The sequence below is a fragment of the Enhydra lutris genome, unplaced genomic scaffold (assembly GCF_002288905.1).
Source record: "Enhydra lutris kenyoni isolate GAN:26980312 unplaced genomic scaffold, ASM228890v2 scaffoldscaffold66, whole genome shotgun sequence".
NCBI lineage: Eukaryota > Metazoa > Chordata > Mammalia > Carnivora > Mustelidae > Enhydra > Enhydra lutris.
Window position 1 is genome coordinate 6,270,234 of NW_019154150.1, and position 27,389 is coordinate 6,297,622.

At 35.9% G+C, this 27,389-nt stretch overlaps 1 protein-coding gene across 6 annotated transcripts in view; it reads left to right on the forward strand.

Annotated features, from left to right (window-relative positions):
* Nucleotides 1-27,389, forward strand: part of LOC111159036 (cytoplasmic linker associated protein 2) — a 180,887-nt gene that overhangs the window by 41,174 nt on the left and 112,324 nt on the right. For 5 of the 6 annotated variants that reach the window (XM_022521400.1, XM_022521403.1, XM_022521401.1 and 2 more), the window contains exon 8: nucleotides 15,053-15,199. In XM_022521400.1, the coding sequence (XP_022377108.1) occupies nucleotides 15,053-15,199 (147 nt within the window). Of the gene's footprint in view, nucleotides 1-15,052; nucleotides 15,200-15,511; nucleotides 15,515-27,389 lie in introns of all 6 variants that reach the window. The other variant, XM_022521405.1, reaches the window with a different exon arrangement.

Below are 27,389 nucleotides of genomic sequence, written 5' to 3' on the forward strand. Positions count from 1 at the left end.
TTTTAAAATTTAAACACTGCAGATAAGATAAAGTTTCCCCTCTGGACCACCTTCAAGCCCAGATATAAACAGTGGTGAACACTTTTATTTATTTTTTTAAAGATTTTATTTGTTTATTTGACAGAGATTACAAGTAGGCAGAGAAGCAGGCAGAGAGAGAGAGAGGAGGAAGCAGGCTCCCTGCTGAGCAGAGAGCCCCATGCGGGGCTCTATCCCAGGACCCTGGGATCATGACCCGAGCCCAAGGCAGAGGCTTTAACCCACTGAGCCACCCAGGCGCCCCTGGTGAACACTTTTATTAGTGTGGTGTCTGCATACCTTTTACTGTCCCTTACATGTATATTAAGTATCAAAATAAATGGTTTTGTTTTTATCGTGTGCATATAAACAATATTGTTCTGAAAGTATTTTTGCCATCTGCTACATCTACTTGGTATGGCATAGAGTTTTTCTTTTTTCTTTTTTCTTTTTTTTTTTTAATGTCCTCATGTGTAACTGTCTTCTTTGAACTGTTGTGTAATATTCCATAGTATGGATATATCATAACCATTTCTTTTATAGAATTTTTAGTTGTTTAATCATGTAGTTTTCTAAATGATTCTGAAACACGTTTCTACAAATAATATGTGTGTATACATATACACATGTATGTTTCTTACAATACCCTAGAAGTAGAATTTCTGTATCTAAGTTTTTATTCGTTTCAGATCGTGTTGGTTGTAACTAATTTCCTCCAAAAGAAGCTTTACCACTTACATTCCCACCATCAGTGCCTGCTGTCCTGCATTCTTTTCAGTTCTCACTATTACTAGTTTTAAATTTTACCTGTCAAATGAGTGAAAAATATTTCACCCTTTTAAAAACATTTCTGTTGTCTAATAAGGTTGATCATCTTCAGATGTTTGGTTATTTGTATTTCCTTTTCTATGGATTATGTTCTGGCATCCTTAGCCAGCTTTTTTCTTGTTGTTATTTGGCTTTTGTATTGTTTTTTGATGTATTCTGGTTATCAATCTATTATCTATTAAATATTTGTTATATAAGCTTAACTTCAAGACCATATGAAAGATTTTTTTTAATATGAAAGATTTCTTTTTTAAAGATTTTATTTATTTATTTATTTGACAGAGATCACAAGTAGGCAGAGAGGCAGGCAGAGAGAAAGGGAAGCAGGCTCCCCACTGAGCAGAGAGCCTAATGCGGGGCTCGATCCCAGGACCCTAGGATCATGGCCTGAACCGAAGGCAGAGGCTTTAACCCACTGAGCCACCCAGGCGCCCCAATATGAAAGATTTTAATAACAGTTTTATTTCTAGGCAAACTCGGGTTTTTGAAACACTGTAATGACTATCAAGTGAAGAGTTGTTGAGGGTGGCTCTCATGTGCATTTCTGTTTGGTTTTTATCCTTACCCAAGAATATAAAACCAAGTAGTCAGATTATTGTGAAGTAGCTCTGGATAGTCAAATCAGATAGAGTTTAAAAACCTGTAGGATTATTATGTGGCACTGAGCCCTGCAATCTGCCTCAAAAGCTCATGAAAGGAATTTGGCCTTTTGTTGTTATGCTGCAGAGTGGCTGGAAAGAAATACGGTTTTGTTGCAAATTGTTTCTACACTTAGAGCATTTCAACAGTCTATTCTTCCAAACATGAATTTTTTAGAAAACATACACAAGTCATGATATAACCTTGACTTTCTAAAGGGAAGCCTTCTAGACCACTACAAACTGACATATCACTACTGATTTGGTAGGAAGGGAACAATAGCAAGAAATTAGTGCTGAGCAGGTATCTCCTCTTCTATACCCTTGAATATTCTATGTGCTATGCTAGAATTGGGTTAACACAAATCACTGAAAGAAGGCAACCCTTTAACTTAGTGGTGAAAAGGCCAAACTTTTTTTATTTCTTGGAGCAGTGATAATGGGGACAACAGAGTCTATAAGGAGAAAAAGTAAATTACACGGGACAAAAGATTGGGCATTCAGCAATATAGGTGGCAGTAGTGGGCACTAAGATCGAAAATCTTAGCCTTCTTGAAACAGGCTCCTTTTACCAATCTGGGTGCAAGGTCTTAGGACACTAGGAGCAACGTATCTTCTAACATAAAAGTTGCTAATGAATCTGAGTCTTGAAAGAAATGGTTTACATCTTTTTTGGGGGGGGGGTTACATTGTAGAATGTATAGTTGATGCTCTTGACAGCTATTATAACCAAGTATAGTTGTCATGAAAATTTACCCAAAATGACTAGTTTCTGTGAGGGTTCTAAATAAACCTTATGGGGGCACCTGGGTGGCTCAGTCCATTAAGTGTCTGCCTTTGGCTCTGGTTCTGATCCCAGGATTCTGGGATTGAGCCCTGCAGCAGACTTCTTGCTCAGCGGGAAGTCTCCTCCTCCCTCCCCCTCTGCCTTTTCCCCCTGCTTGTGTTCTCCCTCTCTCTGTCTCTCTCAAATGAATAAATAAAAAAACTTACAATAAATAAATCTTATGAGCATCATTTATTATTTACTTTGATATTATGGCTATTGTAAAATATGTTGTTTTTAATTTTATTAATACCAAGTAATGTTTTAAGTTATGTCTGCCCCCTAATGTCATTGAACTATCAAAGGTCTTAAATTTTTAATGGGCTCCTTTAAAGAAAAGGATAAGTCTTCAAGTAGCTTTTTAATTAAGTTAATGATTACCTAGAAATTCTAAGAGACTTTATGAAATTTCTTGGTTTCTTTCCAACTTTATATGAGATGGGCTTTATTTTTTTAAATAAAATTATTAACATTTAAGATTAATTATGCTGCTGAAAACACAGCATCTTTATGTGAATATTAAAATTTGGCCATTGTTTAATTTTGAAGTACCTGGATTTTTAATTTCTAGTCACTTTACTGAAATTTTTTATTTTTGTTTAAATCGGATACATGTTAAGTGTTTACTGTTTGATTATTTTACATCTGAAGCCCTATTATTTTCTTTAGCTCTGAGAAATCCTCCTCTGTTATTTTTTTTAATAAGTTTCTCCCTGTCATTAGCTTTAGTCTCTCCTTACAGAATTGTTACCAGTCAAATATTGAATCTCCCATGTTGATTCACTGTCCATTATGTTTTGTCTCTTTTGCTAAGTTTTAGTCTTTCTCTTTTCCCTTGTATTCTAGGGGATCTCCTTGACTTCCTTATCCAGCCCTTCCATTAAGTTTTTATTTTAGCAATTAAAAGTTTATACAATAACAAGAATTTTTTTTCCCTTTTCTGGTGTTTCCATTTTTACAGAAGAGTGTGTGTATGTGTGTGTGTGTATATGTGTACACTCATGCACATGCATATTTATATGTAAAATATTGAGCTTTCTGAGTTGTGGGTGGAAAGAGCTTAATGATGAAATCATTTCATAGGTTTTCAGTGATTCCTTGCAAGTCATTCCTGTACTTGTTGGCTTAGAGAGTGTCACTTCTCTGTCATTCTGCAAGGTAGATCAGTCGTCACTGCTGTGTCAATCTGCTTCTGAGAATTCTGAGTTGCAGCTTTGCTGTGGTTTTATTCTTCAAAAGCTTTCCATCCTTTAAATTTGCATTTTATGAGAATTTGTTGCTATCTTTTGGATGCTGATTTCACAGACTTTGTTCTGCCTCCCTTTCTGTGGTCTTAACGATGTTGCTTATAATTTTATTGGGGTTCCATTACAGGGTTTTAAGCAAGAGAGCAAGGTAATTCAAATTATCATAGTTCTTTTAAGGAAGAATTTCATACATACCCAGAAATAAAGAATATTGTGACAAACCTCTGTTACTACCTACTATCCAGCTTTAAGAAATTATCAATAGATAGCCAGTCTTTAGTTATCTGTAACCCTACTTATCTTCCTCAGCCCTACCTACCCTGTAGGACCGGGGTATGGGTGTGTGGACACACATGCACATGTATTCATACATGTAAAGTAAAGTAAAACTTAAGTCTTTTTAAAAAGAGAACTTTTTTTTTTTTTTTTAAAGATTTTATGTATTTATTTGACGGAGAGAAATCACAAGTAGGCAGAGAGGCAAGCAGAGAGAGAGGAGGAAGCAGGCTCCCTGCCAAGCAGAGAGCCTGATACGGGGCTCGATCCCAGGACCCTGGGATCATGACCTGAGCCGAAGGCAGAGGCTTTAACCCACTGAGCCACCCAGGTGCCCCTAAAAAGAGAACTTTTTAAAAAACAATTAAAGGCTTATTTGTAACCAGGACATATTTTATTGACAACCAGTTTTCACACCTAAAAAATTAACCCTTAGTATCAAATATTCAGTGTTCAGATTTACTCAGTTGTTTCCTAAGTATCTTTTTACAGTTTGAATTTTAATTCAGACAAGGTTCATCATTGTAATTGGTTGATATATTGCTTTACGCTCTAGTCATCTGTAGCAGTTGTCTTTCTTTTTCTCCTCTTGCCACTTATTTGTTGAAGAAAAACATTATCTCTCAGGTGAAGTTTTCCCACATACTAGATTTTGATAATTACATTGCCGCGGTGGTTTTATGTTCTTGTTTTTTAGGATTTTATATCCCCTTTGTTTCCTGAAAATTAAAAATTCTTTTAATTTTTAAATTTTTAAATTGATCAGAATCAGGTCTAATTTTTTGTTTTTGTTTCTTGGGCAGTTTTTGGCACACATTTTTATAGGTGGTATTATACATCATGCATTTTTATTGGGAGCCATGCAGTGTCTGATTATCTTTTTTTTTTTTTTTTTGGTATATTAATATTGAACATTGGGTTCGGGTGTTGTCAGCCTAATCTGTTATTTATAACAGTTTTTCATTTAACAGTTTCAGCAGCCACTGATCCAAATTACATTTTTAGATTATCTCATTGTCTTCTTTGGGTTTGGAAGGTTGAGAATGGAAGCAGGGAGACCAGTTAAGAAGTTGTTGTAACAATATAGGCAGAGAAGATACTGGTCTGGTCTTAGATTAGGAATGGCACCAGAAGTAAAGAGAAATTAGGTAGATTTGAGATATAACTTGGAGTTATATACAACAAGAATTATTAATAGATGATCCATGTGGGGCAGAGAACTTGGAATGGGGTTCCTACATTGTGAACTTGAGTAGCTAAATCAATGGTGATGTCGTTTACTGGGATAGAGGTAGACTTAGGGAGAACAGAGAAGAGGTTTGGAGATGGTACTGGTGTTACCTTACATATGTCAGATTAGAGATACCTTCAAGATCAGGTGTTATGTTACATATGTCAGATTAGAGATACCTTCAAGATATCTTGAAGATATTTAGTAGGGCAGTTGAATATTTAGGTTTGGAATGGTATAGGTCAAAAATGGTATAGTCTAAAGACAAACATTTGAGAGTTGTCAGCATAAAGATGTTTGTTGTTTTTTTTTAAAGATTTTATTTATTTGACAGACAGAGATCACAAGCAGGCAGAGAGAGAGAAGGGGAAGCAGGCTCCCCACTGAGCAGAGAGCCCGACTCAGGGCTCGATCCCAGGACTCTGGGATCATGACCTGAGCTGAAGGCAGAGGCTTTAACCCACTGAGCCACCCAGGTGCCCCCAGCGTAGAGATGTTTTAAACTGTTGAGAATGAATGAAGACAATTAGAAAGTGTGTAGTCCAGAGAAAAGAAGATATTCAGCATTACTGATTGGATAAAGGAGGAAGAGACTGAGCTAGAGATCAGAGGAAAGCCAAGGAGAGTATTCTATTGTAAAAGCAGAATGGGGAGTGCAGGCAATTGAAACCAGTTTTCTGAGATACCTATGGTACTATAACTTATAGTGATTATTGTTTCCTAATCTCAGTTACTAATTTATCTGTTATATATGACCGTGGTCATTGTTAGATACGTAAGAAGGTAAAACTAAAACCATTCAGGAATCCAGAGGCCTCTTACTCACTGTTTTAATTAGAATAGGGAAGGATATAGCTTCAAGAGAAAAGAGGAACTGTGGTATAAGAAGCTACTTAATATGAAACAGTATATTTGTGCATGAAAATTTATGTTGTGGGTTCTTCTTTGTGAACTAGTTGGTTTACTGAAGAAAAGCCCCACAAAATGAATTTTTTAAATGAGATATGGTATAAAGTTTTAGCTTTCCTAGCTATTGTTTGCCATTTTAGAATAGAGGGATTTTTCATCCTTTATGTGAATTCAGAAGCAGAAATTTCAGGTTTTGGAATATATGTAATCATAAAAGTGAATTGAAAAGTTTGAATAGCCATTTGAATATATGGCTTTCCTTTGAAGGGAAGAAGAAAAAAATGAAGGGATTTCATTATGGTAATATAAGTTTACAGTTCATATCTGAAACCTTGGGGACCAGCTATGTTTTGGAATTTTGAATAGGTCAGATTTTAGAAAAGTAATGGTTATAAACCATGTATGATGCAACAACTCCAGCTGGGTCTGGGGCTTCACCTTATAATCAAGCACATTAATATTTTTGCAGTTAAATATATGCAAATTCACAATGAGTGAAGTAAATACAATAAATAGCCTCATGTCAGTTCATGTTTTGCCATAAACTAAGTTAAAATCAGTTTAGATTTTGCTACCAAGTGAATTTTAAAAGACAAAACAATTTAAAGAAAAGTTAATAACCTGTTCTCAAACTATTCCAAAAAAATAGAAGAGGAGGGAAGCTTCCATATCCATTCTATGAAGCCAACATCACTCTGATACCAAAACCAGACAAAGACACTACAAAAAAAAAGAGAGAGAGAGAGAGAGAGAGAGAACTACGGGCCAGTATCTCTAATGAACATAGATGTAAAAAAAAATCAACAAAATTTTAGCAAATTGAATCCAACAATAAATTAAAAATCATTTACCATGATCAAGTGGGATTTAGCCCCACTAAGGGTGGGGGTGATCTAAGGGTGGTTCAGTATTCACAAATCAATCAACATGGTACATCACATCAACAAGAGAGTTTAAAAACCATATGATCAGGGGCTCCTAAGTGGCTCAGTTGTTTAAACGTCTGCCTTTGGCTCATGTCATGATCTCAGGGTCCTGGGATCAAGCCCCACATCAGGCTTTCTGGGAGCCTGCTTTTCCCTCTCCCATTGCTGTTCTCCCTACTTATGCTCTTACTCTAGGTCATGCTCTCTGAGATAAGTAAATAAACCATATGATCATTTCAGTAGACACAGAAAAAGCATTTGACAAGATACAACATCCATTTTTGATAAAAACTCTCAACAAAGTAGGTTTAGAAGGAACATACTTCAACATAATAAAAGCCATATATGAAAAATCCACAGCTAACATCAGACTTAATGGTGAAAAACTGAGAGCTTTTCCCTTAAGATCCAGAATAAGATGTCTACTCTTATCATTTTGATTCAACATAGTACTTGAAGTCCAAGAAAAAGAAATAAAAGGCATCTAGACTGGTAAGAAAAAAATTAAAGTTTCCCTGTTTGTAAAATAACGTGATACTATATATAAAAACCTGAAAGATTCCGTCATACTACTACTGATAAATGAATTCAGTCATAGCACTAGTGACAAATGAATTCAGTAAGTCACAGGACACAAAATCATTGTACAGAAATCCACTGCATTTTTCTACACTAATAATGAGACATCAGAAAGAGAAATTAAGAAAATAATCCCATCTACAGTTGCACCAAAAATAATAAAATACCTAGTATTAAATGTAGTCAAGGCAGTGAAAGAGCTATACTCTGAAAAACTATAAAACATTGATGAAAGAAATTGAAGGTGACACAAACAAATGGAAAGATATTCTGTGCTCATGGATTGGAAGAACAAATATTGTTAAAATGTCTATGCTCTTCAAAGAAATCTACATACTTAATGCAGTCCCTTTCAAAATACCAACAACATTTTTCATAGAACTAGAACAAACAGTCCTAAAATTTGTATGGAACCACAGAAGTCCCTAAAGAGTCAAAGCAGTCTTGAAAAAGAAGACCAAAACTGGAGGTATCACAGTCCCAAATTTCAAGATACACTATAAAGCTGTAGTGATCAAAACATAGATCACTGGAACAGAATAGAGAGCCCAGAAATCCATGATTATAGTCAATTAATCCTTGACAAAGGAGGCAGGTATATGCAATGGGAAAAAGATAAGTCTCTTCAACAAATGGTGTTGGGATAACTGGACAGCTACATCCAAAAGAATGAAACTGGCCCACTTTCTTAGACCATACACAAAAATAAACTCAAATGCAATAAGGACCTGCCTAAAAGTGAGACCTGAAACCCTAAGAATCCTAGAAGAGCACAGGCAGTAATTTCTGTGATACTGGCCATAGCAACATTTTTCTCAATATGTTTGCTAAGGCAAGGGAAACAAAAGCAAGAATAAACAATTGGGACTACATCAGAATAAAAAGCTTATGCAGAGCAAAGCAGTCAACAAAACTAAAAGACAACCTACGGAATGGGAGAAGATATTTGCAAATGACATATCCAAGAAAGGGTTAGCATTCATTAATATACAAAGATTACTCAGCCATAAAAAGGAATGAAATGTTGCCATTTGCAACAACATGGATGGATCTGGAGAGTATAATGTTAAGTGAAATAAGTCAGAGAAAGACAAATGTCATATGATTTCCTCCTATGTGGAATTTAAGAAACACAACAAAGTAACAAAGAAAAAGACAAACCAAGAAATGCTCTTAACAATGAAAACAAACCGATGGTTAGCAGAAGGGAGGTGAGTAGGGGGATGGATGTAATAGGTGAAGGGATTAAAAATACAGGTATCGGGATGAGTACTGAATAATGGATAGAATTATTGAATCACTATATAGTACACCTGAAACTAATATAACCCTGTATGTTAACTATGCCAGAGTTTAAAAAAAAAAAAAAAAAAAGACAAAACATGCTAAAGCTGGACTCTCAGAATTTACTGGCTTTCAGGCATTGCAGATAAGGGATTATGGGCCAATCATCTCTCAGTGCTTGCTGAGAACAGTGTGCCATTATTATATGAATGCAACAAAAGGTATTCATATACCTTCTACTTGGGCTTCTTTTTATTTCTTAACATCTGCCCTATCCCACACCCTTCCTCCATCTCTCTTCTTCCCTTCTCCTCCATTTCCCTCTTTATTTCCATCTCCTCCTGCATTCTGTCACCATCACTTCTTCCTCCCCATCTGTTATCTCCATCTTTTTCTCCTACTCTTACCAGCTACTCTCCTTTTTCTCTCCTCCTTTTCCATTTCCATCACACACATAACACATACAGCTTGCCTCTTTATTAATTTTTATCCTTTAGCACTTTTTACTAAGTTCATCTTGTTCATTTTCTGCACCAAACCATAGTAATTTCTTTTTGAAACATTGGAATAAGAACAAAGGTGTCAGTATAATCATGCTTTCTATATTTAATCCTTTTTATTCAGTTAATATTAAAGTACCTACTAAAAGTATTCCAGGTGATTTTTTTCTGATTTATCTTCCAGTTCACTTGAGCTGTATCTAATCTGTCATGCCTACCCACTGAATTTAAATTACATTTATTATATTTCTAGAAGTTCTGTTCGGTTGTTTTTTTAAAAATCTGAAACTTTGGGGGACACCTGGGTAGCTTAGTCTGTTGAATGTCTGACTCCTGATTTTGGCTCAGTCGTGATCTCAGGGTCCCGGGATTGGGCCCTGCATTGGTCTCCGTGTTCAACAGGAAGCGTGCTTGAGGATTCTCTCTCCCTCTCCCTTTGCCCCTCCTCTGCTCATGTGCATATACTCTTGCCCCCCGTCTCTCTCTCTCTCTCTCTCTCTCTGATAAAGAAATATTTAAAAATCTGTCACTCTTTAAATTTTCTTATCCCTGAAATTATTTTCAACCTTGTCTAGTAAAGCTTTTATAGTCTATGCTCGGTAATTCTAGGATTTTTAGTGCTTTTTCTTGCTTATGGTGTCTTGTTCCCTGTCGTGCACATAATATGAGGCCAGAGTCTTTATTCCAGGAAAATTTTGCATTTGCCTTGGCTGTTGCATGGGAGTAGGAATACTACTAGTGTGAGCCTACTAAGTTCCAAGGGCTTGAGTCTCTTGACTTTTCAAGCAGTTGACCTTAATCAAGTACTCCTTTTGATTTACTTGTCTGGTGCTTTCTTTTGAGAAGAAGAATGAAAGGCTATAAGAAGAGAAGGGCCAATAAAAAAAAAAGAAGAAGAAGAAGAAGAAGATGAAGAAGAGAAGGGCTTACTTACAGTTCACTTTAACCTTGATAGCATTGTCGTTTGGTATACCAGCATTCAGTGGGAGGAATCTCCTTTAGACTCTATATCTTTATTTTTTTTTTTAGACTCTCTATCTTTTTTATGTGGGTTTCAAATTCTATTCACTTTGCCTTATGAGGCCTTCAGAATAGAAATTCAAAAGTACTGATTCTTTTCCCCATTTCTTACCATTTTGTCAGATACTTAATTGTTTTAAAGAAGGGTTTTTTTTTTTTTTTAAATGTCTATTCTATTCAGAGTTTATAGTTGTTTGCCTTTGGAGTTTTGTTTCAATAACTTGGAGACTGAAGGTCTCCCTACTGTGAAATGGGTCCTTCGAAGCATTGTTCCACATCTCAGAGTTATGGCAGTGGACCAAAAAGACAAAACTTCTTACTCTAATAGATAATACATTTCAGTGGGAAGAGTCAGATAATAAACAAGGTAAAATATATAGGTGATAAGTGCTAAGGAGATAAATGAAGCAGGGAGGTATAGGGATGGATCAGTAGTGTCAGGATGTTGGAAATGTTATAATTTCAGTATCCAGAGAAGACGTCACTGAGACAGTGATAGTAGAATAAAGATCTGAAGTTGGTGAGTAAACAGGGTGGCTATGGAGGGAAGAGCATTCTAGGCAAAGGGGAAAATTGCAGAGGCTCTCATGGGAGTCTCAGCAGTGAGACTGGTGGGGCTGCATTGGAGCAAAAGATGGAGAGCAGCAAGTTGGATCACGTTGGAGAGAGAACTACATGGTATCTAAGATCTTGCAGATACTGAAGTACTGGTAGGCCTTTTTATGGAGTCAAGAGGATTTTGAGCAATGGTGTTAGGTGACTTTTTCAACACAGGACATCATGTAGAAAACAAGCTCAAAAGGACAAAGGTGGGAAGCAGGAAGAGGGTTAACTATGATACTTATCCTGGGATTTTTCTAGGTAATGGGGTTATAGGATAAATAAGACAATGTTTCTGCTCACTCTCAGTCCAATTTCTAGTTCACTCTTAAAAGTATTATTTCAGGAAATGCCGTATGATAAGAAATATAATTGATGTGGTCTGAATATTTTATAATTAAAATATTTTTAAGCCTAGAATATTTATAATCTCTGTAAATTATAAAACATTTTTAATTTGGGGACTTGTGATGATGAATTCATTTTATGAATTAGCTTGTCAAGAAAAGATATAACATTATTGAAAGTGGTAAGAATTTTTTCTGCTCTGTAGATAAGTCCTTTTTTGATTTATGTTTTCGAAGCTTTGTTACTGGGTACATAAAAATTTAGGGTTCTGATTTTTTTTCCCTGTTGGATTGACTCCCTTTATCATTATTAAGAGTGTCTCTGTCTCTAGTAATTCTTCTTCAAACTGCTTTGAAGTTAGAATAGCTGCATCTACTTTCTGTTGATTGGTTTTTGCCATAGTTTATCATTTTACCTTTATGTGACTTTGTAAAGTGTACCTCATTTAAGCAACTTATTTTTTAAAATTCAATATTGGTCTTTTACTTGGAATATTTAGTTCATTTACTTTTTAAGGTAGTTACTGATACATTTGGCTTCATTTTTGCCCCTTTGCCTTCTATTTCTATTTCCTCCACTTGTTTCAGTCCTTCTTTTTGTCCCCTTCCTGGTTCTTTTCAGTTAATCAGATTTTAAAATTTATCTTGTACTTGTAGTTTATGTATACAGTTACTCTTTTTTTAAAAAGATTGTTATTTCTTTGTCAGAGAGAAAAGCACAGCAGTAGGCAGAGGGAGAAGCAGGCTCCCTGCTTAGCAAGGAGCCTGATATGAGACTCGATCCCAGGACCCTGGGATCATGACCTGAGTCAAAGGCAGGTGCTTAACCAATTGAGCCACCCAGACATCCCTATAAACAGTTACTCTTATTTTAGTGGTTACTCTAGAGCAGGGATTGGCAAACTGTTCCTTGCAAGCTAAATCCAGTACCCTCCTGATGGACATAAAATTTTATTGAGACGCAGCCACACCCATTTGTTTACATATCATGTATCACTGCCTTGGCACTACAATGGCATAATTGAGTAGCTGCAGAGAGAGACCACATGTATGGTTTACAAAGCCTAAAATAATTACTCTGTAGCCCTTTATAGAAAAAAAAAAAAATTGCCAACTCCTGCTGTTGAGCAGTGGCTCTTAAACTTGACCATGCATCAGAGTTGCTGGGAGGGTTTGTTAATACACAGAATGCTGGGCCCCCATCTCCAGAGTTTCTGACTCATTAGATTTCTCTTGGGGCTGGAGAATTTGCATTTTTAAGAAACTGCCAGGTTTCTGGCTGGTCCAGTACTGCTTGTCCTAGAGGTTACAATATGTATATTTGACTTACTCGATCAAAAATAATGTGTTTCCTACTTCCACAATAATGCTTAAAAGTCTTAGAACTCTTTAACTTTGTTTGCTTACCTCTTAGGAACACTATTTTATAATAATTTCAAACTGGCAACAACTCAAAGATCTATCATCAACAGAATGGATATTGCTAAATTGTGGTACACTGGATAACTATAAGCAATGAAAGTGAATCTTCAAACGTACTGAGTGAGAAGAACCTAGATACCAGAGTAGATACTGTATGTTTCCTTTCATTTAAGGCTCAAGAATGGGCCAATTATGGAGTTAGAAGTCAAGACTGGTTAGTTGGCTCTGATAGGAAAAATTGATTTGGGGGAGGTCAGTGAGGATGCATATAGGATGCTGATAATGCTCTTTTGGTCCAGAGACTGGTTACACTGCCATGTTTGTTTTGTGAAAATTCATTGAGCTGCATACTTATGATTTATATACTTTCATCTCCCTTATTTTGATAAAAAGTTAAAATTTAATTTCCCAGTAGTTTGGGAGTGTTAAGAGTTAAATTTTTTTAAGTGGTAGAGACATGTACTCTTCATTTCTTGTGTGTGTAGGAACAGAACACTGTTTCCATGGGAACTTCTGGCTACTCGGTGATTCAGTACCTATCTTTCTGTGGATTTGTGTGTCTACTGTGTCTCTCTTAGCTATATATATATTTTTTTTACATGGTGGTGGCAGAAAAGTTTATTTGGGATTGTGTTAGTGTTTTTAACAGAGCAAACCTATATAGAACATAGATTTTAACTGATCTGGTCTGGCTCCCTAATAATAATATGCTAAAAAATGGGGGAAAAAATGTCCTTTAACTTGAAGGTACTTTTTTCTTATAAATTGTACTATTTAAGAAAAAAGAGGGCGCCTGGGTGGCTCAGTGGGTTAAGCCGCTACCTTCGGCTCAGGTCATGATCTCGGAGTCCTGGGATCGAGTCCCGCATCGGGCTCTGCTCAGCAGGGAGCCTGCTTCCTCCTCTCTGCCTGCCTCTCTGCCTGCTTGTGATCTCTCTCTGTCAAATAAATAAATAAAATCTTTAAAAAAAAAAAAAGAAAGAAAACACTTGCTGAAATTGAGTATGGCTTTATATTGGTGTGTCTATTTGATTTTCTTTCTTTCCAAATAAAAGTCTTACCACTTATTTGGTATATCTTCTTTAAAATATATTCAGTAGTTGGACTTGGAAGTATCTCTTTGTAGTACTGATTTCATTCTAGTTGATTTGGGTATTTGCATAGGTAAGGGGGAGCAGGTTGAGAGGAAAAGATTCTGACATTGATCTGAAGCCTGTGGTAAATCTGCTTCTCTGCCTCGCCCATCTTGTTTGTCGTGGTTGGTTTGTGCAGGGTCCTAGAGTAAACCATCTTCTCAGACGAGTAAATGCATACAGTTTGCGATTTTTTTTGTGTGTGTGTGGGAGGTGGAGGGTTCCATTTTATACAAGGAGATGATACTAGTGTGGTCATTAATAAATATTCTGAAAGGAGCTTTGGGTAGAATATTTTAGAATCATTTATGAAAGCAAATTGTTTGGTTTGGTTTCTGTGCCCTAAATAAACAGCAGATTGTAAGATTACAGAGCTATTTATGCCAGTAATGAGCACTGTGATATTCCATGTTTTACTGATGCAATAATAAGCACCACAGCAGAATGAATATTGCATAAAACCTTATTTTACATTTGTATTAATTTTCATGTAAATTACATAAGAGAAAACAAATTTAGGTTTATAAACCTTTGTATTAAAAGCCTTTGAAATTTAGGTAAAGAATAAGGATTATAGCTGCATGGATAATTTTTTAAATACATGGAGAATTTTTACCTTTCATCTGGCAGTAGCTGCCATAAGATGATGTCACCTTGTAGCTGATTGGCTGTTACAGCACCTAGGGCAGGGAAGAGAAAGAAAAATGCCGGCACAAACCTTAGTGGTGGTTCTGTGGTTGTTTCAGTCTATTTTTGATAGAATCTTTGATTAGTACCGAATCTACTGTATTTGGCCATGTGAACCATTGGGAGCATCCTACGGTGAGGGAAATTAAGAGCTTTCAGAGGAATGAGGCGACTGATTTGCAAACGGATCTGTGATTGTAAGTTGCAGGATCTGGGTGTAAGGAATAAGGCAGGGTGTGCTGAAAGATATACTATGGGAGGAGCTGGCAGAAAATGCTCATGAGTAGCAAAAAAAAATGAAAATGCTTTTTACTATCCTTAGAGTTAATATATTTGGTTTTATGTTTTGACTTGATATATAGGTAAAAAAATAGGATAATACTCCAGTCAAATTTTAAATTATACTAGGTTATTTTATATGGTGTTAACCAATATATAAATGCTTATTCAAAGGAGCTTTATTTTGGATTACATCTTAGAAAATAATGATTTTATATATAGTTTTATTTGATTTTGAGTCTTATGGAAAATGGAACAAAGCTTAGTTCTCCTAAAATACATTTTTCTAATGCTTTGTGTAGATAAAAGCTTTGATGATGAAGAATCAGTGGATGGAAATAGGCCATCATCAACTGCTTCAGCCTTCAAGGTTCCTGCACCTAAAACATCCGGAAATCCTGTCAACAGTGCAAGGAAGCCTGGTTCAGCAGGTGGCCCTAAGGTTGGAGGTAATGTAAATCCATTTCAAATCTAATGTGCATGCCTCATGCCCTTGATATGGACACACATACTTAGAACTTCAGAGGAATATGTTTATTCATGACTGCAGCACGATTGCAGATCTGGAGAGTCTGTTGCAACACACAGAAGAATATGCTGCCTTTTCAGAAATGTTTTTAAAATACTGTATATTTCTGTTTCCTATGGATTAGTGTAGTCTTAAGAGTATTCATTTTTCAGATGTCATTTTTAAAGGGAGACATTTAAGGAAGTTTTGGGATTTGGGGGTTTTGTTTTTGTTTTTGTTTTTAAGGACTGAGCAGGTTTTTCAGAATTTGGCTATTAATTTTCAGGTGCTATAGTTGTTAAAGAAATACTGATTTATGTAACATTTCTATAAATTCATCTAGTAGTGAGTCTTGAATACTTCAGTGTTGAAAAAATGGTTGAAGATACTGGATATTGAATCATTTGTCACAATGGGAAATGGGTGGTGGTCAAGTAAAATTGCCTTAAAAATGGTTTCTGAATTAGATAATAATAAATAGGAAAAAAAACAGTTTTTGTGAAGTTATACAACACATAGTACATTCTTTGATCACATTAGAACTGCTTCTAGCATATTGTTAATCTTTTAAAAATTTTTATGGTTTTTTTTCATATTCTGATAAGAAAGCCATGAGTACTTTTCAGGTGCTAGTTTCTGCAGGTCTTCCTGATAAAATAAATCCTATTAGAATAAGCAAGTATTTAATGCTAAAAGGACATTAGCTTCTTTCTCTTTTTCTTTCTCTCTTTCGTGTCTGTGTTGGGTGTGTTTTAGTTGTAACTTGGGAAAACAGATTTTTCCTTGTTTATAACTGGTAGGAAAATCGTCTTCAGAATTTTTGCTTTTCCTCTTTTTATCTATATCTCTTTTTAAAAGCATAAAGGAAAGAAAAATAAACTGTATATTTTGACCAGGTGCTGTAACTTGTGTTCTCTTGATCTTTCTATACCACTGAGCATTCATTTCAAGTCATATGTATTCTAAATGCAGGAAAAATACCATAAATATTTCATTTTAACTATCTTTTGGGTGCCATATAACTCTCAAGAAAGATGGTATGATATATACACACACTAACATATCTATATGTAAACATATACAAATATTTACATATATTCCTATACATAAAAATAGGTAAATATTGTGAAATAGAAATGCCTTACTGATTTATCTGGGTATTTTGAGTAATTTACATTTTGGTATCTTCTTTTTGTTTTGCAGTTATAGGAATATATTCTTATCTAAATGTTAGTTATCATATCCTATTACATGGTATTTTCTATTATGCATTCTTATCTCTGGTAAAAAAAAAATATGATATTCTATGGTTTCTTTCTTTTGTAACAAATGGCTACCTTGAATTACCGCAAGGGAAATTTTTTTGGTCTTGATTTTTGAATTAGAGATTTCTGATATATATGATATTTATTTCATGAAATGTCTTAGTTGACTTAAAATGAATTAATATTTGAAATACATGGTGATAATATATAATATTTTTGTAAATCTGAGCCATTGGTGTGTATTAGCTCTGTATTTCATGTTTTTTTCCCCTTTCTTAGATGAAAATTGATATTGTAGTTTACCTACCAAAGCTCACTTAATTTTGATGTTAACTGAATTGATAAAATATGATATTCTTTTTAAAGAAAGATTTTCTTTATGGCATCTCACCTTCTCTGGTTTGTTGTCCTACCAGATATGAAAATGCTAGGTAGCTTTTGTGATCGTAGGCATTAATCACTAATACAGATTGTATCATCCATCGAAGCAGCAGCTTTTTTGGAAAAAAAAAAAAAATAAGGGTGAGGCCTTCATTCCTTCTTATCCTCTCCCTCATCCTTCTTCTTTTAGCAATTGCAGATTCATTCTGCAATTTTTTGGTTTTTGCTTTTGTTTGCCACAGCTTGTTTAGGTTCACTACCTATTTTTCTATCTAAGAAAAGAGCTACTGGCCAGAGGATATTGATACTGCTTCAGAAATTAATGCCTTTCTTGGCTCTCAGTCCTTTAAAAATTTAACTGTAGATTTTCTGTTCTTGGCACTGGCTTATTGATTTTTAAATTAGTTACAGAAAGTTTTCTTGAAGTTGTAGAATCTTGGAGAAGGAACGTTGGCATATAGTTCAATTTACTCTTCAAGTATAGCAGTCCCTTTTATTATATTCCTGATAGATGACTATTAAACATATGATTAAAATAATGTGTGTGCATGAATTAAAATTTGGAACAGAAAGTATCTACAGTACCACTACATGTGGGTATAATCAACTGATAAATTATGATGTAATTCTAATTGCTTTCATAATTACTTTTCCAATAATTTTTATACAGACATGTTTTCTTAGGAGGACAGAATTGGCACCATTAAATCATTTTGTATACCTTTTCTCTGACTAGTATTTTACCTGGAGCATTTTCTCATTATCTTAAGTTATTAATTGAAAACTATTCATAGCTAAATAATATCTAGGTTGCTTTCAGTATTTTTTGCTGTTATAAACAATACATATATCTTTTTGCACATCTCCTCCAGTCATTTCCTTGGGATAAATTTCTCAAGCTTACTGAATAAAAGATACAGTTATTCTTTCAGTTTGGCATAGTGTCCTCCAAGAAGGTTATAAGCCAAATTCAGTTCTGAATAAATTAATTCTATTTTATATTGCATGAAAATCTGTCTCTTTGTAACTTAAGCAAAGAAGATGGATTATTTGTTAACCTGATACTTTGAAATACTTGAAGGTTGGGTTGTCCTGTCTTTCTGTATAACTATTATGCTTCTGAAATAATGGGGATTCAGTCTAGGCATTTCATTTGCTACTCCTAGGTATATAATATACAGATAGATATGAGTAGTTCCTTATTAAAGTAATATGGTAGATGGGGGGTGGTATGTATATATTCATTGAAGCCCATCGCAGTCCACTGAGTTTAGCAAATACATTTTCAGGTAAGATTACCAAAATAAAAATAAAGTGAACTTCTTTGGAATCCTGACTGAATCTACTTTTGTAGTTTGGGAGTTTAATTTATTTCTCCCAGAGATATATGTTAAGATTAAAGAGATGCATGCTATTTTTAGCAAAGTATCCTATCCAGTTAATTAAAGCCAATAGGACCTGTGTTTAATCTTTAGTGTGTGTTAGTTTTTCATTGTTCTTTGGCTCCCCGTGCCAACCTGTTCTACTCATATTGTAATTGTTTGGCCTTTAAGTCGGAGAGGATCAAAAAAAGGATTGTGGGTTACTCCATACTGATACGTTATTGCCATAAAAATCCATATTATGTTGGTGTCAAAAGTACTACCTTTGTGCTTTACTAATTAGAGTAAGGATAAAATGAATTTCCTTAAACAGTTATTTTCTGATAACATTTATAACTTCATAATAGGAATTAAGATAAACACGTTTTCTTTTCTTTTGGCTTAATGGTCTAGAATATAATTGCTGAAGGTACCTGTTTGCTTAAAATATTTATATCTCTAGGGGCACCTGGGTGGCTCAGATGGTTGAGTGTCTGCCGTCAGCTCAGATCATGATCTTGGGGTCCTGGGATTGAGCCCTGCATCAGGCCCCCAGCTCAGTGGGGTGCTTGCTTCTCCCTCTCTCTCCTGCTCCTCTCCCCTGCTTGTGTGCTCTCTCTTCCTCCCAGCCCCCCATCTCTGTCTCCAATGACTAAAAATATATATTTCTATCTCTAGAGTATTTTAGGTAATTTTTTTTTTAAATGTTTGAGTGTTCTCACATATATTCTCTCATTTAAATCAAAACCCCTACAGTTAGGTACTTTATTATCCTAATTTTATTGATGAGCAAACTAAAGTTTGGAGAAGTTAACTTGCACAGGGTCATGCATCTAATAAGTGCACTAAGCACAGAAAGTACTTGTCTATAATGCTATGCACTCTAATCTCACCGAGTAAATAAGTATTCTTCTAGATCTTTAGCTCTGAGATTATAATCTACAGTAATTATCACTACCTTTCAACATCCATAAATCCATCTTAAAGCTCGATTAGTATGATTCTCATTAAAATAGAACATTTGAAAATAAAGCAACTTGAAGTTTTGTCGTTTTAAGTAGAAATGCTTTTTAGTATTTTCTTGTTGAAATCACCCTCCTATACCAATAACTTTGACTGCTATTCTTTTTCAAATACAGAGATTGAATTAGATGGTAATATAATTGTTATTGTTTGTAATTTGTACCAGATTTTGAGGTTAGTTTTTTACTGAAGCTTATATGGAGACATGTCATTGGCTAAATCATTAGTTCTCAGAGTTCTGTTGTTTTCCCTCACTTGCTCATTCATTCAGGTAGACAGCATTTTCTCTCTATGCTTTTCATCTAATGTCAAAGACTGCTTTAAAATAGTTTTAATGCTTATAATTAACTACTGTGTTTTCAAATCCAGGAGTACTTAGTCATCTTTTTGATACATTTGTATTATTTCATTTATGTCTGACAGAAGGTTTTATTAAGAATGTCCAAATATCTATTTTCCATGCTAATCATTCACATTTTTTTCCCCTCATGCAAAAAAAAAAAAAAAAAGTTGATTTTTTTTTTTTTTTCTTTAAAAGAAATAAAGGGCACCTGGATGGCTCAGTCAGTTAAGCATCTGCCTGTGGCTCAGATCATGATCAGCAGGGCATCTGCTTCTTCCTCTCCCTCTGCCCCTCCCCCTGCTTGTGCATGCACGAGTACTGTCTCTCAAATACATAAATAAAATCTTTTTTTAAAAAAGTAAAGATCAGGGGTACCTGGGTGGCTCAGTAGGTTAGGGCCTCTGCCTTTGGCTCGGGTTCATGATCTCAGGGTCCTGGGATCAAGACCCGCATCCGGCTCTCTGCTCAGCAGGATGCCTGCTTCTCCCTCTCTCTCTCTCTCTGCCTGCCTTTCTGCCTATTTGTGATCTCTTTCTGTCAAATAAATAAATAAAATCTTTAAAAATAATAATAAATAAAAAATTTTTAAAAAGTAACGATCTTGAGAATCAGTCTATATTTAATAAAAGAAATCTCAGATAATTTAGTGTTTAATCTTGGAAATCAAATTTTTAACCGATAAACCTCAATTTCTTGCTTTTGAACTTTATATAAAACCAAATAAGTTTTCTGTTTGTGCATTTTGTTGTGTTTGTTTTCTTCTCTTCTTCTCCTAATGTAAGGAAAGATACTAAACCAGAATGTTTTAGCCCTTTAACCTTAAAGATTATCTGGCCCCAATTCAGGTGAAGAGACTGAGCCTTGGAGAGTTAAATGATGTATCTTAGATAAGAAAGTTACAAACAGAGATGAAACAAGAACCCAGTGTTTGGCCAGAGGCTTTTTCTTCGATCATCTCTGGGTCATCTCCTATCCAGTACTGCATGTGATACATATTTTTATCCTATATATCAAAACACTATTATTGACATTTAGAAATTAGGGATTGGCCAATAGCCTTTCTCTGTTAAATTACAATGAATGCCACATCTTTTACTATCCATCATAAGAAACCCTGGTGCTATCTTTTTTTTTTTTTTTTTTTTTTTTTAAGATTTTTTTTTTTGAGAGGGATTGGGGTGGGGGGCAGAGGGACAGGGAGAGAAATCCTCAGGTGGACTCCCCACTGATTGCAGACCAACACAGGGCTCAATCCCATGACCCTGGGATCATGACCTGAGCCAAAATCAAGAGTCAGTCAGTCAGCTGCCTGCACCACCCAGGCGCCCCTGGTGCTATCTATCTTAACTTTAGTTTCAAAGTCGGAAGATTCAAGTAATTGAACAGGTTTAATCTAATAGTATCTTGCCTCTCTACTCCTGTTGCTCTGCAGTAACTGGTGCTAAGTTTGATATGTATCCTTCCACATTTTACTCCATGTTCATTTATGTAGGTACTCAGATTAGATTTTATGTTTGCCCATATTAAACACACTAGTAAAACACTTTGCAGCTTACTTTTTTTCACAGAACATTCATTCTTCAACATCAATAATGACAGCTCTCACATCCTTTTGATAGCCATATGTATCCCACATTATTGATATATACCATGATGTAATAAACTTTTCACAAGTCAGGGTCATTCATGTTGTCTACAATTTTATGCCATTACGAAGAATGCTGATCTCCATGTACTTATTATACTTGGAATTCTGGTGCTTCTAATCTGTGGAATAGATTCCTCCCAGTGTTCAATTAAGGATTGGGTGTTTTTTTGTTTTTTGGTTTTTTTTTAAAGATTTTATTTATTTGACAGAGATCACAAGTAGGCAGAGAGGCAGGTAAAGAAAGAGGAAGGGAAGCAGGCTCCCTGCTGAGCAGAGAGCCCGATGCGGGGCTCGATCCCAGGACCCTGAGATCATGACCTGAGCCGAAGGCAGAGGCTTTCACCCACTGAGCTACCCAGGCACCCCTGGTGTGTTTTTAATCAAGACATTATTTTCCCTTTTCCAGCATTGAATGTAACAGCCTTGTTAATTATTGTCATTTAGATAGGTGAAGAATTGTGCTTTTTTGGTTTTAATTTGCACTTTTCCATCCACCTATCCATCTGACCAACAGCTAGCGAATGTTTTCTGAAAGCTTTTAGCATGTTCCTGCTTTTGTAATCTATGGAAACGTCAGTGAACCCAAAAGAAAAAGACCCTGCCTTCCTGGAGTTTTTATTCTATTGAGGTTCAGAGTATTTAAATTCATTAATGAAGTTAGCATATCCTCTTCTGCAAATTACATGTTGTTGTTCCTTTCCCATCTTTTAATTGGGCTGTTTTATCTTCCCATCAGTCTGTTACAGTCTTTTAAATATTCAGATCTTTTATTCTTTTGTTAAAAGTCTTAAATATTTCCTCAGTGTCTCCTTTGTCTGTGGCATTTTACATCAAATCTTAAAAGTTTTTGTTGTGGTAGGTAACATATCTGTTCTGTTCATTATGACTTCCAAATTTCCTATCCTGAATAAAAAGGACTATTATCCAGTCTCAAGGCTATGCAAATGTTTTCCAGTTTATTCAAAAACATTATTTTACATTTAATTTGTTCAGTATATCTGGAGTTTATTTTTATATAGAGTAACAATATATCCTTTTAATTTATGTTCTTAATGCATGGCAAATTAATGTCCATGCAATTAAAGAAAACATCCTTTACTTCGTTTAATGAATACTGTCATATGTATTTCAGTTCTTTTCTGTAGTTTCTTTTCTTGTTTTCCAGATCTATATCTCTGTACCTACTTTAGTTTTATAGTGCATGGTTTCCCAAACTTCTTACTAAGAAAAATTTTGAGGATATAACCAAGTTGACAATGCAGTGAACACTCATCACCTAGATTGAATAACTAGTGTTTGCCATATTTGTTTTAACTCTCTGTATAAATACATTCCCACACACATTCTTTTTTTTTATCTCAGCAATTGGAAAGTAAGTTATAGACATTATGACATTCCAGCCATAAATATTTAATATGCTCCTCCTAAGACTTTAAAGTATGCTGCATTATATCCATAATATCATTATCATATGCAAGAAGGTTCCATAATATTGTGTATAAAACAGTCACATTACCAACTTTTATACCCGTAACATTGATACATTTTTTGAAGAGTCTAGGCCAGTTGTCTTAGATGGTCTGGGTTCTGGATTTGTCTGATTTCTTTGTGACATTATTTAACTTGTTCCTTCTGGCCCTTGTATTTTTTTTTTTTTTTTAAATTTTATTTATTTGTCAGAGAGAGAGGGAGAGAGAGCGAGCACAGGCAGACAGAATGGCAGGCAGAGGCAGAGGGAGAAGCAGGCTCCCCGCCAAGCAAGGAGCCCGATGTGGGACTCGATCCCAGGACGCTGGGATCATAACCCGAGCCGAAGGCAGCTGCTTAACCAACTGAGCCACCCAGGCATCCCGAGCCCTTGTATTTTTTGTAATTTTTTTTTTTTTAAGATTTTATTTATTTACTTGTCAGAGAGAAGAGAGCACAAGTGGGGAGAGGCAGGCAGAGGGAAGAGGGAGAAGCAGGCTTCCCACTGAGCAAGGAGCTCAAGGTGGGACTCCCATCCCAGGACCCTAAGATCATGACCTGAGCCAAAGAAAGGCACACGCTTAACCAACTGAACCACCCAGGTGTCCCGATTCTTTGTAAATTTTTATACTATATGCTCAACGTCCTTTCAAGCTCTTCCATTCTATATTCAAATTTCCCGAAGTATCCTAAGAATTTTTTTTCTTTTTTTTATCCTAGGAATTTTTTTACAAGTGATCTTTGAGGCCAGGAAGAATTCTTAGTTTTTTCATTCAAGAATGCCCTCTTCTGTTGGTATAGTGAAATGGCAGCTTCTTTACTAAATGATACTTGGGGGGCTTTCTGCTTCTAATTCTGCAGTAGCATCTTATTACAGTAGAGCCCTCATTTTCTCTTTCTCCCTTTCCTTGATCCACCAAGCTTCAAAGGGATAGCTCTCCTTTCTAAGTGCTACTTATCTGGTGGTCTTGGGGGGAATCTTAGTAGAGGTCTGCATTCCACCACTATCAGGATCTTTGTCCTCCATACAGTTTCCTCTGATTTTTCTCTCTGTGAGGACTCTGTAGTTGACATTGCTGGCCTTGGATGTCATATTTCCCTATTTACTTGTAAAGTGAAGTTCGAAGTGTTATTAGTCTTCTCTTAGTTGTATTGTAAGTATGTGCTGTGGGTAATTTTATTTGCTCTTCTTTTTGGTCTCTAGTTTTTGGAGTATGTGGTTTTGGAGTATGTGGTTGAATTTTTTATTTGAATTTGGATAACTACCATCTCCCAAGGGAATAAAAATGTCTACTGTAAGTTTTAATATTTAGTAAGGAAGTGTCTTTTTTCTTGATAAACCTATATCTCAGCATTTTGTTGAATTTTATGACATTATTTTCATAGTTTCTACTTTCAGCATTGATCTGAATCACTTCTTTGTCATGTATCAAAGTTTCATAATATTTGTGGGCCATTTTTTGAAGTCTCTGTTTTGTTCATTTGATTAATTGGTCTGTCCCTGCACTAAAATCACATTGTCATAATTAGCTTTATAAATCTTAATAGCTGGTAGGTCAGGTACTTCCTCCCCCAAATTCATCTGTTTGTTCCTGATGTCTTTTGTTGATTGGTATCTTTGTAATTCTGTCTGTATTATTTCTTTAAATGTTATATTCATGTACGTTTTGTAGTCTACAACTAGACAATATCTATAGTGCTAAATCTGTTGTTACCTGTGACTCTTAGTTCATAATGGTTTGCCTTGTGTATTTGAACTTTGTGAATTCATTGTTTGAAGGGAGTTCTTCAGGCCTAAACTGGGTATTGTGGAAGCTTTTCTTCAGATATTAATCCTGCTCAAAACTGGGGAATCAGGGACCCCTCCAGCCTTTCCTAGGTCTTGTCTCAACTCAAGAATCCCAGGTTACTCCTCCCCACCTGTTGGCTGGGGAATCCACTCTTGGATGGGAAGAGTTGCAAAGTCACATTTTGAAAGGAGCATTGAAGGAATGTGAGGATTTGTTACCACTATCCTTCTAAACCCATTGCAGTTTGTCCTCTGACCACAAAATTCACATGCCTTTCACATACAAGATACACTCACAGACATTTCTCAGAAGTTTCCACTCACTTAAAGAATCAGGTTCAAAGGTTATGATCTTGTAGTCTGCATCAGGTCACATGCAAGAATTCTCTGGTGTGCCTGCTCTCCATCCAGAGGCTAGTGAACTAAAAAGATATCTTACTTGCACCCCAAATGCTCAGTATACAATGGTGGTATCAGGACAGAGGATCCATAATAGACATTCCATTCAAGGAGGGGAGGAATAGGGGGTGCCTGGGTGGTTCAGTTGATTAAGCATTGGCTCAGGTCATGATCCCAGATTCCTTCATCAGGCTCCTATAGGGAGCCTGCTTCTCCCTCCCTCTGCCTGTCCCCTGCACCAGAGCTTGCTTGCTGTCTGTCTCTCTCTCTCTCTCAAATAAATAAAATGTTTAGGTTGTTTTTGTTTTTGTTTTAAAAGGATGTGTGATGGCTCAATGGGTTAAATGAATGCCTCCAACTTGCGTCATGATCCCAGGGTCCTGGGATTGAGTCCTGCATCAGGCTCCTTGCTCAGTGGGCAACCTGCTTCTCCCTCTACCTGCCGCTCCTCCACTTGTGCTCTCTCTCTCTCTCTCTGTGACAAATAAATAAATAAAATCATTTTTTAAAAATAAATTAAAAAGAAAGGGAGGAACATTCACTGACCTAGCAGTTTTCAAATCCAACAGGAACCTGTTGTCAGGTTCCCTTACTTCAGGGATGGTAACTGTTTCTTTGATGAATGTTTCATTCTCTCTTTGGGTGTGATTCTTTAAACCAGTGTTTTCCTCTGTTCTTGGTTCTGCACTGAACTCTGGTTCTGCCTCCTGAAATATTTCCTTCTTTTGCATAAAAATCTTGTGTTGCCGCTGTGCATATCTTATTCAGCCCTACTTGAAAGAAGGCTCTTACTTTAAACTGTCTCTTTTTTGGAGGCACTCTTCAGAAGCACTGGTAATGCTCTCATTGGTTAATTCTCTTTAAAAATTATGGGGTTTAACCCTCCTACACTGTTGGTGGGAATGCAAGCTGGTACAGCCACTCTGGAAAACAGCATGGAGGTTCCTCAAAAAGTTGAAAATAGAGCTACCCTACGACCTAGCGATTGCACTACTGGGTATTCACCCTAAAGATATAAATGTAGTGATCTGAAGGGGCACGTGCACCCAAATGTTTATAACAGCAATGTTCACAATAGCCAAACTATGGAAAGAACCTGGATGTCCATCAACAGATGAATGGATAAAGAAGAGGTGGTGTATATCTACAATGGAATACTATGCAGCCATCAAAAGAAATGAAATCTTGCCACTTGCAACGACATGGATGGAACTAGAAAATACTATGCTGAGCGAAATAAGTTAATCAGAGAAAGACAATTATCATATGACCTCCCTGATAGGAGGAATTTGATAGGCAGGGCAGGGTGTTTCGGGGGTAGGGAAGGAAAAAATGAAACAAGATGGGATCGGGAGGGAGACAAACCAAAACAAATGAGGGTTGCTGGGGGTAGGGGGGTAGGGAAAAGGTGGTTGGGTGATGGACATTGAGGAGGGTATGTGCTATGGTGAGTGCTATGAAATGTGTAGGCCTGATGATTCACAGACCTGTACCCCTGGGGCAAATAATACATTATATGTTAATAAAGAAAATAAGAATTATGGATTTTATATGAATTTTATTGGGATTTAAGCCATAATAACCCCCTAATGTTTATCATTTATTTTTCTCTTTAGGCTAGTCTCTTCATTGTAGCATAAGAAGAACCTGCTCCTTTCCAGCTCTAAGACTTGTTCTCCTGGTTCCTATATCTGAAACATACTGCTTTACCCTTTGTCTCATTCACCTTTGTATCTGATACTTTATCTTATTAGTTGTTAAGGACTAAGTAGAATGAATTTTCTCTTTATACTTAAACCTTTAAGTAATATTTTGTAATTTCTGAGAATGCCTACCCTAGTCAGTCTAGCATACTAGAAACCATGCTATCTCATAAATGCCAGAAGCCTCTAATCTCAATCACCCCACCCCCACCCCTGGCCCCCATCCAAGTGAATGCTAGTTTAGGGTGAGTTCTAGAGCAGGGATCAGCAAACTGGGTCATGGGCCACATGCAGCCAACTGTCTGTTTTTGTTCTATGCATGAGCTTAGAATGTTTTTTTACATTTTTAAATGATTAAAAATATTCAAAAGAAGAATAATACTGTATGACATGTGAAAACTATATGAAATTCAAATTTTAGTGCCCATAAATAGAGCTTTATTGGAATACAGCCTTGCTCATTCATTTACATGTTGTCTGTGGCTGCTTTCATGCTACAGTGGCAGAGTTGAGTAATTGCATCGGAAACCATATGGCCCACAAGTCTGAAATACTGTTTGGCCCATTACAGAAAAAATTTACTGACCTCTGTTTTAGAGTAGTTAGGCAACGGAACAAAGCTGTTCTATTGTGTTTTTGCCCATTAATATCTTCTAGTGTGATAATTAACCCAGTTATATTTAAAAGAGCTTTAGTCAAGTTGGAAGCCAGCATTGCTCATCCCTTCAGCCCTGTAGCCTCTACTTGTGCTT